The sequence below is a fragment of the Curcuma longa genome, unplaced genomic scaffold (genome assembly GCF_044706935.1).
Source record: "Curcuma longa cultivar G26 ecotype Majalengka, Jawa Barat unplaced genomic scaffold, ITB_CL_G26_1.1 contig_20129, whole genome shotgun sequence".
Lineage (NCBI taxonomy): Eukaryota > Viridiplantae > Streptophyta > Magnoliopsida > Zingiberales > Zingiberaceae > Curcuma > Curcuma longa.
The window spans coordinates 27099-44257 of record NW_027431279.1 but is presented as its reverse complement, the minus strand read 5'-3'; the positions used below and the strand labels follow the sequence as shown (position 1 = coordinate 44257).

The 17159-nt window shown below is 37.8% G+C and overlaps 2 protein-coding genes and 1 pseudogene across 2 annotated transcripts; 1 reads left to right on the top strand and 2 right to left on the bottom strand.

The window, feature by feature from the left end:
• Positions 1–40: 40 nt before the first annotated feature.
• Positions 41–7285, bottom strand: LOC141817328 (26S proteasome non-ATPase regulatory subunit 1 homolog A-like; annotated as a pseudogene).
• A 1045-nt stretch (positions 7286–8330) lies between these two features.
• Positions 8331–11470, bottom strand: LOC141817331 (peptidyl-prolyl cis-trans isomerase CYP20-1-like). Its single transcript, XM_074705005.1, has 7 exons — positions 11316–11470; positions 10653–10731; positions 9769–9816; positions 9634–9657; positions 8855–9037; positions 8683–8758; positions 8331–8608 (listed from the first exon to the last, which is right to left on the bottom strand). The coding sequence occupies exons 1-7, from the start codon at positions 11385–11387 to the stop codon at positions 8470–8472; spliced, it is 621 nt and encodes a 206-aa protein (XP_074561106.1). The 5' UTR covers positions 11388–11470; the 3' UTR covers positions 8331–8469.
• A 368-nt stretch (positions 11471–11838) lies between these two features.
• Positions 11839–13897, top strand: LOC141817334 (uncharacterized). The gene is made up of 5 exons (XM_074705008.1): positions 11839–12158; positions 12247–12324; positions 12867–12942; positions 13323–13450; positions 13533–13897. Exons 1-5 carry the CDS (start codon positions 11907–11909, stop codon positions 13740–13742), a joined length of 744 nt encoding a protein of 247 aa, XP_074561109.1. The 5' UTR covers positions 11839–11906; the 3' UTR covers positions 13743–13897.
• The last annotated feature ends 3262 nt before the right edge of the window (positions 13898–17159 follow it).

Sequence of the window (17159 nt, the reverse complement as noted above, 5' to 3'; positions counted from 1 at the left end):
CAGCTGCTTCATTGCAAGCCTAAATAAGGTCAGCAAGTACCTGAATGTTCCAACACGATAGTCACAGCATTCATTGGTTTGGATCATAACCATGGCCATAGCTATGAGGGCTCCTTGGCGGACAAAATCCACAACATCAGATGTTAGAGGCTCAAGCAATGAAATGGCCTCACTCAAACCAGTACCAGCACAGGAAATGCCCACTGCTAGAGCCGCACCATAACGAACATGAGGATTGTAAGACTCGGACAGCAAGGAAACAATTCGTGGGGTCTGCAATATCAGAAAGTTATGACTACAAAAACTAATACAATTAAGGTAAAAAAAAACAAATACTTTAGAAATATTTACTCGAACAGATTGACATTACTAAAAGCACAGGGGTTGCTAGAAACATGGTCATAAGTTAGTAATAAATGAGGGTGAAGGAGAAGACCGCAACAGGAGATAATATTGCAAGCACAACATTACACAGGTAATTAAATTTGAAGAGCAGGGACAGCCATCTTCATGAATATTTATTAAGATACAAGACATTTATTTAATAAATTCAAAATAACTTACCTGTTCAGGTTCCGAGTACAACACAAATCCAAGGGCTAGAACAGCTGTCCTTCGTACATCATCGCTTACGTCTGAGACAGCAAAATGAAGCAACTGACGGATGGCCTTGTTGTTTGCTGTTCCCTATAAGCTAAAGCCAAGGCGTACATGCCGCCATAACGAAGTATAGGATCTTGATCCCCTGTAAGTTGCTCAATCAAAATATCTGCGTCTTCTTCTCTTCCATAAACTGTCAAGGCAATTCCAAGAGACAAGCCCCTGCAAACAGATTAACATATGGCTTTTTGATTAGTGGATGTAACAAAAAAAAAATCACTTTTCGCCTGATTTAAGACTCAAGTGCATAAATATGGCATATCTTACAGAAATTGAATTTTTTTAAAAAAAGAAATGAACAGTGTAGAACCTACCAAAAAAAAAAGATGAACTTTGTCAGACATGTCTAGAAAAATACACAAACCATACTTACCGAATGATTTTTTCATGTTGTGTATCATGTGCATATGCAAGCATTTCAGTTGTCTTCTCACTTGCAGTCCCAACCATGAGCAACCCCATGCTGATGCCAGCAGCTTCACCAGCCACAGCATTATCTGTATAGAGCACATTTTTGACATCTTCATATATTTCCTCATCTGCTGTTCCTAAAGCTGCCAATCCAAGACCTAAGCAAGCACCATGCTGGATAACCTGTAAAATATATATTAACATATCAAATGAGACTGGGTCAAGAGATTTGATGCTTGCACAGGTGAATTTCAAATCCAGTGTTTGGGGAGTATTACAAACAAAAGGCACCTCAGCATTAGTATTCTGTAGGCTTTCACGAAGAAATTGCTTGATGCCTTCTCCATGGTTAGCATGGATCAATCCCAAAGCATAAAGTGCCCCTACGCAACAACAACAACAACAACAACAACAACCAAGCCTTATCCCACTAAGTGGGGTCGGCTATATGGATCCTTTTACGCCATTGAGCTCTATCTCCTATTATATCATCATTTATATTTAAATAAATTTTATCTTGTTTTATTGTTGCTAACCAAGTCTTTTTTGGTCTACCTCGCCCTCGTTTGATATGCGTATTTGTTATAGTTTCACACCGCCTAACTGGAGCATTTATCGGTCGTCTAAGTACATGTCCGTACCACCTTAAACGTGTCTCACGGAGTTTTCCCTCAATAGATGCAACTCCAACTTTCTCTCTAATGCTCTCATTTCTTATTCTGTCCATCTTCGTATGTCCACACATCCATCTTAACATCCTCATCTCCGCAACTCTCATCTTTTGCTCATGTGCTCGAGTCATAGCCCAACATTCAGCGCCATATAACATGGCAGGTCTAATTGCCGTTTTATAGAACTTTCCTTTAAGTTTTAGAGGCACTTTACGATCACATAAAACACCTGATGCTCTCCTCCACTTCAACCATCCTGTTTGTATTCTATGTAAGACATCTCTCTCAATCCCTCCATCGGCTTGCAAAAATGATCCTAAATATTTAAAACTCTCAGTTTCAGACAACTCATCATCTCCTATTTTAATACTTGTCTCACTACGTTCAATATTGCTAAACTTAAATTCCATATATTCTGTCTTTACTCTACTAAGCCTAAAACCTTTCTCTTCTAGTGTTTCTCGCCAAGATTCTAATTTAGCATTTACTCCCTCACGTGTCTCATCTACCAATACAATATCATCTGCAAACAACATGCACCATGGTACGGTATCTTGAATATGTCCAGTAAGTTCATCCATGATTAGTGTAAAAAGATAAGGACTTAGAGCTGACCCTTGATGTAACCCTATCTTTATTGGAAATGCTTCAGTTAATCCGCCTGAAGTCTTCACTCTAGTCGTTACTTCCTCATACATATCCTTAATTAGGTCAATATATACTACGCTAACACCCCTCTTTTCTAGAATTCTCCATATAATTTCCCTTGGGACTCTATCATAAGCTTTTTCTAAATCAACAAATATCATATGTAGATCTTGCTTTTGCCCCCGATACTTTTCAATTAGTTGCCTGAGAAGATGTATAGCTTCTATTGTCGACCTACCAGGCATAAACCCAAATTGATTTTCGGTGACCATAGTCTCTTTCCTTAATCGTTTTTCTATTACTCTTTCCCAAAGTTTCATGGTATGACTCATTAATTTAATGCCCCTATAATTTGCACAATTTTGTACGTCCCCCTTATTCTTATATAAGGGAATTAGAGTACTTACTCTCCATTGATCTGGCATTTTCTTTGTTTTTAATATCATGTTAAATAATTTTGTAAGCCATTCAATACCTTGTTTCCCTAAGCACTTCCATACCTCTATCGGGATATCATCTGGTCCAACGGCTTTTCCATTTTTCATTCCGTTTAAAGCTTGTTCTACTTCTGAAATTTGAATTCTACGGTAAAAATTTAAATTTCTATACTCATTTGACCTGCTTAAATTACCTAAGTTAAGTTGATCACCTACACCTTCATTAAAAAGTTGATGAAAATACCTCTTCCACCGCTCTTTTATTTCTCCATCATTTACTAATACCCTATTGCATTCATCTTTAATACATCTTATTTGGCTAATATCTTTTGTCTTCCTCTCTCTCATTTTAGCTATTTTATAAATGTCTTTTTCTCCTTCTTTTGTATCCAATTTTCGATATAACTGCTCAAAAGTTGTATTTTTAGCTTCATTCACTGCTTTTTTTTAGCCTCTTTCTTAGCTAATGTATATTTTTTTAAATTTTCTTCATTCTTACAAATATATAATTTCTTATAGGCTATTCGTTTTTCCTTCACTTTTTCCTGTACTTTCTCATTCCACCACCAAGATTCTTTACTTGGTGGTACATGCCCCTTTGACTCGCCGAGTATACTCATACCAGATTTTCTCTAAGAAAAGTGTCGACGGTTGTTCCAGCATGCATTATCGCATTGGCACAAATTGTCGCACTGTGGCACACAGTATTTCTCATTTCCACTGACTGCTTTATCGTCTTAAGAATCAAAAGGTCAGACCTACCATTAAGACATAATGGTATCAATTTGCATCGAAGTAAGCTACAAAAGGGTAAAGATCATGGCTCACCAATAAAGAAAGATGTTATGTGTTACCTATTCTGACTATATAAGAATTGTAGAGTCAACTGAATTGATGTTTCTCCAGATAAAATTCCTTTTATCTTCACAAGCCTCTCATCACGTGTAGTGTCAATTTCAGTGTTATTTTCTGCAGTCCGATTAGCAACATGAGATTCTTCAATCATTTGAAGATCCTCTGCATTTGCACTAACATTCCCATTCTGTGAATTTGGAGTAGATGATACTTGATCAGCATTCCCATTGTTGATAACTTGAGAGCCTGATAAATGATTCACAATATTTAATAGGAACGCTTGGTGCTCATTTTCCACAAGATCGAAAGCTATCTGAAATGCAAGAAGTGCATCCTCCTAGGAAAATAAATCAAAATGTCAGAATTGCAATGAAGCACAAAAGGCAAAATATAACTAAGTACCTTGTTCCCTGATAGCAGCTTCTCCAAAATGGTTGCAACAGTTTGTGGTTCATTCAAAAACATGAGACATTGACAAATGCTTAAATAATCAGGAGAATCCAGCCTCTGATATATATTGACCAGTAGACGAAGAACCTGCAGCATTAAACAAAAAGCAATTAGACAACTCATCACATGCCACTTTGAGCAGCCATTCTTACCCAAAATTGAAAATGGGTCTCAACTTTTATTGTGCAATAAATCATAGTATTCAGGCCAAATCAACCCTAACATAGACCAAAATAGGATTTTTTGTGCACATCCAAATATTATTCTTGTTCAAATGAATGCAAAACAGGTAAATGCATCCATGTCGAAGCACAGGTCACATATTTGTCACAATGAAGATGTTGAAGTAGTTCATGCCACAATGAAGGTTAAATATCACACTGAATGATGGAAGATGCTAGCATATTTTATAACTAACCAAGCCAGTCTATAAAAATTAAACTCCAGAACCTGGCATGCATGTTTTTTAAATTAGCAAAATTAGGAACTCAATCCAAGTGGATTGATCATAAAAACCAAACTTCCAATTAAATTATCACACTGGAAACAAAAACATACAGTTTTGTACAAATTTTCATTTCACAATCCAAGAAAAGGACCAATAAGAAGCAGTGATCAGAATGTGTTCCTAAAACGCTACAAATCAATAAAAACAACCATATTGAATGCAATTAATTTTATATGTGATGGGACTATATAGTCCCCATAATGTTAATGCAAGCTCCGATAAATCTCCTTCATCAAAATCATCCTTTAGTCTTGAGCCAAGTGCTTGTAATTGCATAGAAAAGGATAGCACAGATTCTAGATCTACTAGAATCACAAGGATCATGTGAGTCGTTTCTTGGCATTATAAAAACTTCAACTGCATGGAATTTAAGTTGTAGCCCTGTGTATGATTGTTTAAATGATCATGATGAAACCTAAAATTCATCGTGAGGATATCTTCCGTACTAGCCCACACTTTTTCTTTCTCTTAATACAAGATGGCTTGGATTTTTCACTATGAAGGCCTGGTGATTAATGAATAACCAATATCGCCAACAAGCTTTTTTGAAATTTCCAACAAGCTTTTTCAAAGAAAAGATAGCACATAGACTTAAGCAAACAGGTTAAAAGATGGGGCCACACTAATTGTTGATGAAACAGCCATGATTATTAGTTTATATCTGCACATACTTATCTGTATACTATCTTTCTGAAAACTTATATCATTAGTATCATTGTCAATTTGTGTAAGTCCCACCTATTTGAGGCTGGCTAGATAAATCTTTTCCCTCCATTGAACTCAATGCAAGATTACATTAACATCACCAATAATATCTGTACATGTTTGTTATTTTATATCTGCATATATTTATTTGTATACTATCTTTCTGAAAATTCATAACATTAAAACTGTATATTTTTTTATCATCATCAATCCATGTTAGTCCCACCTATATGAGGCCAACTGTATGGATATTTCATTCATTAACCTCAATGCAAGACTACATTAACATTGCCAATAATATTCAGATGTCTCTGATAACTTTTTTATTACATCTAGAAATTTCTTTGATCTCCCTCAATCACTTACCCCTTCAACTCTATTAATTTCAACACATCTAATTATATAATCTATTTACATTTTTTGCTAGTCTATACCATCTTAACTCATTGTTTCTCAATTTATCGTTTACTAGTGCTACAGATAATTACTCCGCAGAGTGCCATTTAAAAAAACAAACAAAAAGGAAAAAATGAGCCTCGTAAAAATTGCAACAGATTCAATATTCATCACAAATATAGCATCAGATTCAACCTAGATATGTTAGTGTAGACATATTAATGAGCTTATTGAAACTTAGCCGACAAGGATAGCATTACCTCACAGCGGTATTCTCTGTGACTGACAAATGAATGGGAAAGTGTTATGCAATATGAAAGTGCACAGTGAACATTGCCACTTTGAGTAATTGCTTTTTCGAGCTTATCTAATCTCCTACATTCAATGGACATCCCCATGGCTTGCTGGAATTTTCCATCTGAAATGCACCTGAATCAACAAAATATGTCAATACTTTCCTAGATAGTAATAAACAAACATCAAATGTGCAAAATTTCTTAACATACTTGTCAAGTAGTCTTTCCACTATTGCCTCCAACCTTGGATCCATTTGTGCCTTAGACTTAAGGGCAGCATATTCATCTAGTGCTTTGGCTAAAGGAATAACAAAATGAATCAGAACTGATAACAATTGGAAGAGAAAAATGCAATCTCAATCATTTGGTCAGGATCCTATACCTAATAGAGTATGAGCATAATCAGAATCTTCTGATACATCAAATAGGGGTCCAGCGCCAAGAGCATAAGACAATGAGTCGTTAAGCTCTCCAAGATAGTAGAAGACCTGGCCAGTAAAATCAAATAGGAACATCAAATAAGGGGGAAAAAACAAAATCACAAAAGTTAAAAGTCAAGTATCAACAAATACTTTCACACCACAATTTAATTTGTTAAAAAGAAAAAGAAAATGAAAGAAAAGAATCGAAGCATCACCTTGGATACCACCAATGCAGCAAGTTCCCTTTGATCAAACTCCTCGTCTTCATATAAACTTTCACTGAAAAAATGAAGCTGAATGATACCACTGTTCGTAAAAATAAGCACGAAAGAAACCAAACCACATTAGGGAATTATTTCTGAACAAGCATCCTCGACGACGCATAACAAATAACAATAACACACTTCCAAGCTCAAATGGCACTCATAAGCATTTTCTCATCTTAGAAAACACATCGAAACCAACGTCCAAAGTTCAACCCATTGTCATGCGAACTGAAAACCCTCCTAGCACCTTCCCTGATCACGCCCTCCAGTAACTTTCTAAAGATTAACAAACTTCAAGAACGGAAACACCAAATCCATAACCCACACCGAAGCCCCATCCCAAACACAAGCAGCACGAAAAGAGAAAATCAAGAACAAAAGGCAGAATGAGGCCAGGCGAAATTTGGGCGAAGGGCTCACATGATGTGGATGCTGGTGGAGATCTCGGGCCAGAAGAGGTGAACGAGGGAGTCGAGCTTCTCGAGGGCGTGAAGCTTCAGCGCGGGGTGCGGCTCATCGAGCATCGCGATAACGCCGCGGGCGGAGCTCAGAGCCGGCATCTCAGGGTTCTTTCAGTCGCCAATGCCCCCGGGGACGCTTCCGTCGTCGATCGCCGTCCCCGCAAGAAAGAGAGAGAGAGAAAGAGAAAGAGAAAGGCACCTCACTCTTATAGGCAACTTATAAGCTCTATGAGTAAGAGACTCCGCAACTTATCACTCTGATAAGCTATAAGAGAAAGAGAAAGGCGAGAAAGAGACAGAAAAAGAGAAAGGCAACCTCACTCTTATATGCTACTTATAAGTTGAGACTGCACCTATCACCTATCACTCTTATACGCCATAAGAGAAAGGCAACCTATCACTCGTATAAGCTATAGCAATTAAAGGATGCTATAAGAGAAAGGCGTGTGGGGTTCGTATTTGTAGGAATTTTTTTTTAAATGAGTAACGCAATCAAAAAATGCTTAGAGTGACTTTTTTATAATAATTAAATGCTATAATATTGAATTAATTTTTTTTTTAAAAATCTCAAAGTAAGTTTAACAATAATATATTCGTCCAATGAAACTTGTTACATTCTTATCTGGACAATCCACAATGTACACCACCCGGGTAAATCGGGAAGAACATACGGTGGTCAATCAAGATGCCCAACATCCTTTGATTGCGTTCCCCATTTGGAAAAAAATTCCTACAAATACACCGTAACTGGAGATCAAACTGCGGATCCTTGAGTCACAACCCGGATGTCCTACCGTTGCACCATTGTCCCGGGAACTAATTTATTCTCTTCTAGATTGCTCTTTAAACGTTCTAATCATCAACATTTCAAATCATTATCACACATCTTAATTATGATCGTGTGCACAAACTGAATCAGCTTGTAAAAAGGCGTTCCTGAGTGTGTCAATGATTTGTCTCTTCAAAAGAAGAAACAAATTAAACTCAAATTTATAAAGTAAAAGAGAACCCAAATCAACAAACCCCAAAATAAAAGCATAGCAAACACAAATAATTGTTTCTCAGTAGCTTCAAATATGGGATTGTTTAGGATATCGAACAAATGGTCCTTGTCCAAATGCTTAAGAAGCAATATTCAGAAGGATATCAAACATGATAGAGATAGATGTTTAATCCAGAATGTTATCCATGAGTTCTATAGACTCTACAGAAGATACAGCAGCAGTACCTAAAGACTCCTTAATGACTGGCCTATCGAATGAGACTGGAGTTGAATGATTGAATCATAAAGGCAGTTCACCGCTGTCAGCGATCACAACTTTGCTTTTAGGCGACCCATTCTGCCTCCCTTCAGCTTCAATCTTGTATACCACATCCATGCCGGAGATCACTTTTCCGAAAACAACATGCTTACCATCCAACCTATGAAAAGGAATCAAATCAGCAACTAATTCATCATTACATTTGACAAAAACAGTGCAGTGCATTTCAAATACCAGCTGGTTGTCACAGTGGTGATGAAGAACTGAGATCCGTTGGTGTCACGGCCAGCATTCGCCATCGATAAGTGTCCTGTCAACAAAAATCAAGCAAAGTAGAATCACCAATTTGACAATGCGCTGACAGGGAAGTAAATTACCAGTTTTTTCTTGAGGGAAATGATAGTACCTGGTCCTGTGTGTTTGAGCTTGAAATTCTCATCAGCAAATTTTGTGCTGTAGATAGACTCTCCGCCCATTCCATTACCATGCGTGAAATCACCACCTTGGATCATAAAACTGGGGATTATTCTGTGGAAGCTACTGCCTTTGAAGTGAAGAGGTTTTCCACTTTTGCCAACACCTTTCTCTCCTATACAACAGAAAATGGTTATAAGGGAATTGTCGATATATATTAACACTATAATTGCCATAGTATACTAATTAATCTAGAGATGCTGATTTACAATATGAGAATAGATATAGCTTCTAGATTCTAAAAATTTCTTATGATTAAATGCAATTTGTATTTGATATCATTAAATATTTATTTGATGTGCACTAATTCAGTTGGGAAAATCTTATATGCATCAGTGCTCAAAACCAAAAGGTACACCTCGCTTTATGCTGTTTCTATCATCTTTTATTTTGCATTTACAACGCAGCCCATATTGTCTAGAAGTGAGGGATGCATCAGTGCTCAAAACCAAAAGGTGCACCTCGCTTTATGGTAACTTTTATTTTGCATTTACAACGCAGCCCATTAACTTCTCAAGGATTTCCATCTTGACATTCTTTAAATCTTCCAGTAGGGTCCCAACTATGTACCTTCTGCTCGAGCATTTATGGGATAAAATCTAGCATTTTTCAGCAAGCCCAGACCAGCAAAAACAAATGGCACCGATATGAACAGGTGAAAATTTCTTCAGCAAGTATAAAATTATGCATTGCACCAACATGAAAGCATACCTGTGCATAAAGCCCGGAAGTTTTCTGTGTAAGCAGCATAGCACAGTATCGTCAGTAGAAAAATGAGGAAAATAGCTTTGTACAGTAAAGTAATTGGTGAGAAATGAAATGAAGCAGCATTTGACAAATACATACCAGCAGTCTTAGGCACAGTCTTGCCAAATAAGCCCATGACAATCCGACCTGGAACACAACAATTCAAAATCAACGTTGACAACAACAAGTTTTCCTTGTATTTTCAGATATTGGACACAGAACAGGTCAATAATTGAAGTCATAGGAAATACAATGCACATTAGTGATTATGACCTTCTAAAATAAATATAAAGGAATCAATATTCGAAAAATGAGGATGGTATGTTCAAATATGAGGAACAAATAAAACAGTGATGATGTAATGTGAGGATTTTGCATAAAAAAATTCATCAAATCAAACCATCCTAGATATAGTCTATGGCTCTACCATTGCACCATAAAAACAAACCAAAGTCAAATACCTCACAAACTTTATATCAAACTGGAAGACAGAACTAGAGTTGCACACTTCATCTTTCATTGCAATCAAGTCAGTTAATTATCCAAACGTCATATATAAATTAGAAAAATACTCATCTCTAGGAAAATATGAAAATTCCTGCTATTTTTAAGCAAACATTATATAGTGATAACAATCTATTCTGTAAACCCCAACAATCATATAAGCCAGGTTTTCCATTTCTGGTTCAATCTGTTAAAAGTCAATAACTGACTCAAATCCCATCTCCTCAAGTAGGTTACTTCGTAATTAAGAAGAAAGAATACCACATGTCAATATTTAAAAGCTAAGAGGTATAACATCATCTTGCTGACCACAAAACTAACACACGCATAGTCCACATAATTATTACCAATGTTATTCAACAAATTGTAAGATGAAGAGTATGGAAGCACCAAAATACATAACATGCCCAGGATTTTTTTTTTTTTTGTTCAAGATGGTCACTGCTAAGATCCACAAGGGATGAGATTGCTCAACATACCAGCAGGCTTTCCACCAATCTCAACATCAAAGTAGACCTTGTGCGTGACTTCCTTTAAACTTTCTTGAGATGCTTTAGCCTGAAATGTAAAGTCGAATTGTGAGAAATCAATGGTCTATTGGAACTCAATATGTTATACAACTATAGTTCAGTACTGAAAATGTCCAGAAACCAGATTGAGATGTAAATCTATTTGGAAATTGAAGGAGGGCATGATAAGTAAAATTAAAATGGCTGCAGAACTGAACGACAACAACTGGAATCAATATGCACGCAAATATTGAACTTGACGGATATGATAAAAATTGCAAATCTAAACAAACTTTAGTGGTGCTTCAGCGGAAAAATAAAGTTTGTCGAATGGGAGAAAACCAAGAGAGGCGTCTTTACTGAAAGTGATCGAGTACAAATCATCTAAAACTATCACAAGAGGAGATCGAATGCACAAACAAATAGATAGGAGACAATCGATCTCGCTACACTCAAACAGGCTAAAAAAAGAGCTACAAGACAAACAAAAAAAAAGGACTCCTCCCTCCTGTAATCGTCACAAACCCGTCTCTTATTCCATCCGATGATCCGGGAACACAAACACGAAAAAATCACCAAAAGAATGAACTGATGTGGGGCGAATTGAACGGATCGTATGCGCATACCGCGAACCTGGACGAAGACGACGGCGGCGCTGAAGAGGAGAACCCACCGGAGCCACGAGGATGCCATTCGCTGCGTCATAGTCGTCGCCACCTCGCTCTCACGCTCAGTGCGAGATCTGAAATCTGAAGGCTCGCCGTCCTCCTCGTCTCGTAAACCCTACGATGACGGGCAGCGCTGATGGGCCGGGCCAAGCCCAAGTAACCTATTGGACAATGGATCGTGGGAATAATTATTTTATTCGAGGAATATTCTTTGAAGGAAACGAAAATTCTCATGTTGATAATTAATTATGTCGTTGACGACGTAGCGCTGCTACCATGATTGTAACGGTTTTCCATCTCGTGTACAGATATAACGGGCGGGCGTTTTAAAAGGTTGATTGGGACTCGCAGTGAGGTGTGCGGTGGCCGTGCGCTAGGTTTTGCTGGCGAGAGCAGAAGCCGAACAGGTGGCGGGCGTCCTGTCGCCGCGGCAGCGACTGCGTCGTCGTCGTCTCCGTCGTCTCCCATTCAAAATGTATGTTATTGAGCCACCGCTCTCCCTGCGAGTGCGCAGATCGAGTTTCGCTTCTGGGCCGGCGACCGCCCTCCTGCAGCGATGGAGTCCCTCGGCTTCGTCCTTCCCCGGTTGGCACAGTCCGGAACCCTCACCCTCACCGGGCCAAGTTTCGGCCGCGGGGTGGTGCGATTCGTGTCCTTCGCTCCCGTGAAGGCGAGCTCCGGTGGTGAGGTCACTTCGGTCTCGTGTTCCGCCATTGCTCCCGCTCCCGATGCCCGACGTGGCCTTCGCAGGACGCCACCGCTGGCTTTGCTGGGAGGAATAGATGACGTGGAAGAGAAGATCGAAAAGGCGAAGGACTTTTCTCACTTGCGTTAACTTTGAAAAAAAAATGAAATTTGCTCGTCATTTGACACGGCGTTGTTTTTTTTTTTTTCAGGTAATCTACAGGTGCCGGTTTTTTGCGTTCCTCGCGGTGGCTGGTTCTCTGATGGGTTCCATAATTTGTTTTCTCAGGGTACGATCGGACTGTTAGATTGCTTCTTTGAATAGTGATGGTGCTTTGGTTTGCTTGAAAATGTACTCTTTTTTCTCCTCATCAATTCTTTTAGTTATAGAGAAGATGCAGGCTTATTATGGTGCAGAACGGGTCTGAGGCCCATGGTCCGTGCTGAAATTTTCAATTGGAATAAATAGAATCTAAGTTATAGATTGTTTGATTGGCCAAGCTAAAAAAGTAACCCTGCTTGTTGATGATAGCATATTCCCTCCTATGCTGAAATTTTCAATTGGAGCAAAATACATCTTCCATGGATGAAGCTATGAGGAGAAAAAATGGATTTGTAAGAGCATAAAACTACTAAAATTTTGAACTTTGGCATTATATGACTATTGAATTTGTCAAAGTTGATGTAACTGAAATTGTTTTGCCCAGTCTGCAATTGTATCTATAAGCATCAAAGTTTACAGTATGACTACTTAGTTATTTTCCATACCAAGGAGTAGTTTCATCCGTGCTTAAACAGTCTCCATTCTTAACACTACCAAGTGCTTCTGCAGGGTTGCACATATGTGATAGATTCTTACAGAGAATATTGTGGAGCGAAAGTGATTCTGATGTTGGTTGAAGCCATTGGTAGGCCAATATGTATTGACAATTGTATATACTTTGAAATAGGAGCTTATTTTTCCACACACTATCTACTAGTAAATTATCAAATAAGAATGATATGACAGTGTAAATCATCCACATAAGTGTACAATTGAATAGCCTCTTATCTCTTTCACAATGCCAGGAGGGTATGCAATTCCGCATTACAATACCAATCTTGTGGTGTGCCTATGTTCTTTAGACCATCTTATATTATGATTCAAAAACTGGGTCTTAAACTGGTTATTTTTTTGGTGGTTGAAGCAGAGAGAGATGTTCATGCTGACATGATCCTCTAAAAAAAGTCCTTGCTGATAACTAAATGTCTAAATCCATCACTAACTTCAGTTATTTTGATTTTTCAGATGTCTATCTTGTTGGGACCGTGATGCTTGTCTTGGGGATGGGTTTGTATGAGATCTTCATCAGTAATCTTGACATAGCAAAGATGTCATCCCATGGACCAAACCTTCTTGGGTTATTTAAACTAATGGTTTGTCTCATTACTTCAGTAATGATGGATTGTTATTTTAGTATCACTAGTTTCTCAACCACTCCACCTTTAACTTGTTTAGGAGCGTCCAAGATGGTTGGAAATTCAGTCTATCAACGAATTAAAGACCAAGTTAGGTCATGTGATAGTGATGGTTCTATTGGTTGGAATGTTTGAAAAGAGCAAGAAGGTGACAATATCTTCTCCAACAGATTTGTTATGCTTTGCAGCATCTATTCTTCTGTCTTCTGGCTGCCTTTATCTTCTGTCCAAGCTTCAGTCTACCAAATGAAGTAAACATGACTGAGATAGCAATTTGAAATGTATTCCACTATATTTTGGTGTAAGGACAACATTTCTCTAGTGACTAGCGAGTACTTATCACTCACAGACATGACTCTCATGTATGTATTTGTTATTAAGCACATTTAGTAGAAATGTTAATAAGTGCTATTCTTCTGAACCTTCACTAGCAAATTTTGAGTACCATATTTATATGGTTAATAATGCCTCATACTTCACCTGTGCATCACACTCTGTTACCTTCTTGTGCATGTTGAACGTAATTTTCCAAGGGCATTTCTAGATGAACTGGTTTTCTCTGCAATAAACATTTACTATTTTGGGTTTAGTTACCAAGAATATGGCATTCCAGCAGTTTGTTCCTTCAAAAATTCCATCTACCTGGAAGTGGGGTCTAAAGAATCTAAGCACTTCTATCTGTCCCTTAACATGTATATTTATAAATTTTCGTGCTGGAATGCTTTAGTACTGCTGCATCTTTTGTGTGGCCAATTGTTGGTAGAACAGAAACACACAAGGTGACACATCACAGGTGTGGGGCCCTCTGATACACTAACACAGGAATGTGAGATTTATTTTCTCAAAGATGGAGGAAGAATAAAGGAAATAATGTTCTAGTTAGTGGATTTTAAAGACCACAGATAAATTATTTTAGAGTATAATAAGGGAATATTATCTGGGAAAATATTTGTATCTGAAGATATAGCTTATGATTTTCTTAAACTAGTCAAAATTTAAATAAATTCTACTGTGTTTTATAGTTATACTATGAAATGATTTCTTTATGTTCATTTTAACGCATCATTTTCAGGACATTAGTAGCAATTCCCATTTAGTTACTTGAAAATTCACAAGCAGTAGCTTCTTTTTGAATTTATTAAGTCATAAAAATGTGCTGAATTCTCTGTAACAGAACTAAACTCTAGGTGATAATGAAGAAATTATAAAATAAGAAGTATTACTGGAAAATTTGTTGATGAACCTGGAGTGAATTATATAAAAGTTCCTTGTAGTCACTTTACTGTAAGTATCTCATACTGGTCTGATAATGGTTATATGCCAAATTAACATATAAGCTTTTCTTCCCTCCTGTTCAACTGGAGAATACATGAAAAACCATCCTCTCTTTCTCTCTTGCTAACCTTTTTTCTGGCTAGAGTCATGAACTGCAGGATAATGGTGGAGGGAAACAGATAAACCATGGCATCAGTGTACAGAGCATAATGGCAGCTTTGTGGTTGATATTTGCAACTCAATGTTCACGTGCTTAAACTCATCTACCAAATCAATGAAGGTTGAGGGAATACCTTGTGTGTTCCTGCAAATTGAAATAAGTCTGAAACAAATTGCTAGCATAGCCTTTACTGACCCCACATAAAACTGATGGTTAGGATTTTAATGAATGTAAATGACTATCTTGGTTTAGTGACCAGAATAGGACCGTTTATATTTCTGATATAAGAATCCAGTTGACGGTGATGGTTGGCTAACCAAAAGCTGTTTGGTTCATGGATCTTGAGGAGGAAAGCGGACACAGAGAATTTCAGCCAAACATTCCACCCAGTTGTGGAAAAGAACTTACTTTTTAAGGTAACTATTATTGCATTTGATCCTCTAGATGTAATGGAATTGAATTGTGTGATAAAGTAGAAATCTTATCTTCATAGTCCTATTGTTTATCAAGTTTGGAATCTTGGAGTTACTGATCGATAGTATAAACAACTCCCTCATTTGCGCATCAAGGAATGACTTGGTATAACTACTTGTTTTAGTCACTCGATTCTTAAAATTTGCATCTTTGAAGAATATATATGGTGATTGAAGTGTGAACCACACAGATTGAATCAGACTCTCCCATGGGAGCACACTGGAGTTCTGTAACAGCAGCCCACCTGTTAATGTAGGTTATTGGAATTGTCCAATTTTTATGAGTGAAGGGGAGAGAATGTTGTTCTTTGGATTGGAAGCCTAACCTTACCTCCATTTTTTCTCAGATCTTTCTGATTCTAAATATTTAGGACTGAGCAGTTTGAATGCCTATTTATGCTGTCATGAAGTCCTAACAGTAACACTTCTATCTTGGACCCTACTGCATGATTCTTTGCTTTCATTAAAGTAAGATTGTGCATGTGACCCTGACATCGACAGTGTAAGGTGATCAGTTATCAGTTTTGTGCACTGTTCAGAGTATGGATGTGGTCTAATGTAGGTTGCACTAGTGTTCCAGCAACTCTTTTGCCAGACAACTTGCAGATTCAGATGAGAAGAGTTGCCTTCTTGCTACTTAGTATAGTCGACTTGATTTGTTGATGCACTTGCTGCAGGTAAAGTAAACTTACCTTTGTCTAAAACATGGGGAAAAAAATGGGTTCCAAGTTTTGTGAGACTCTAATTCATAAGATGATGACTGAAGATCTTTATACTCTACTAACTTTTTCCCTCCCACTGGTTTCCACAACCGGATTCTCCTATGAAAGGGTTCCTTAATAAATGGAGCATCAGTTTCACTACTGAAGCACCTACTTCATCTGGAAATCTCAATTTCCAGATTTTCTTCTATGAGCTCTGCACTTTTTATGAGATAATAAAGCAGATGCTTCACTAATACTCATCTCAGGGGATCCATTCTCAATCTTAGGAAAATTGGTCGTTCTCCAATCAAATTGGCTTCCGTGAATAAAACTACACAACCTTTAGTTTTGTTATCTCAGTGCAGTCTAATCAATGACAATATTCTCTTATAAGTTTACTTTCTTGTACTGATTTCACTTCAGATGATCAACTATGTTACTTAGGACTACTAAAGATAGAAGTGTCCTAAGTCCAAATTTGTGTTGCTTTTCCTCTGATATGAATGGCTAGGAGAAGTCCTCTTTTGGGACGGTGGGTTCTAAAGTGTTCCAGTTCGCTATATAAAGAAGACAACTCATAGCCATAGCTTCATACCAATCCACAATCCAAGTGTTGCTTCTTAGTTTTGTTGCAAATCTAACCCTGTTCCATGGCTCTTTCTCCCAATCAAGCTTCTGCAGTAGCAAAAATTGTCATTGCCATTCTCCTCATTCAAGCCTGCCATTTGGCTGAAGCAAGAACCTTAGAAGCTCATGCACCCATGTCCACCGCTTACGGTTCGACCATTTTCAAGGATCCATGCTGTTCGGAGTTCCTCAAGGGGAGCCATGGTCGATATTTGTTGCAAAACAATCCATCCACTAGTCCTGGTCACAGCCCCAGTATTGGCCATAGCACCCCTCCTCTTGTTGATCCTCGCGGTGATGAAGCCAACACACATCTTTGAAGACTGCTGCTCCAGTTGAAATGTTGCATGAAATTTGCCTTTGTCTGTCCATGTGTTATGTTTCATTTATTTCTCCAGGTGCTTTTATTAGTAGTTTTCGATCGTTCA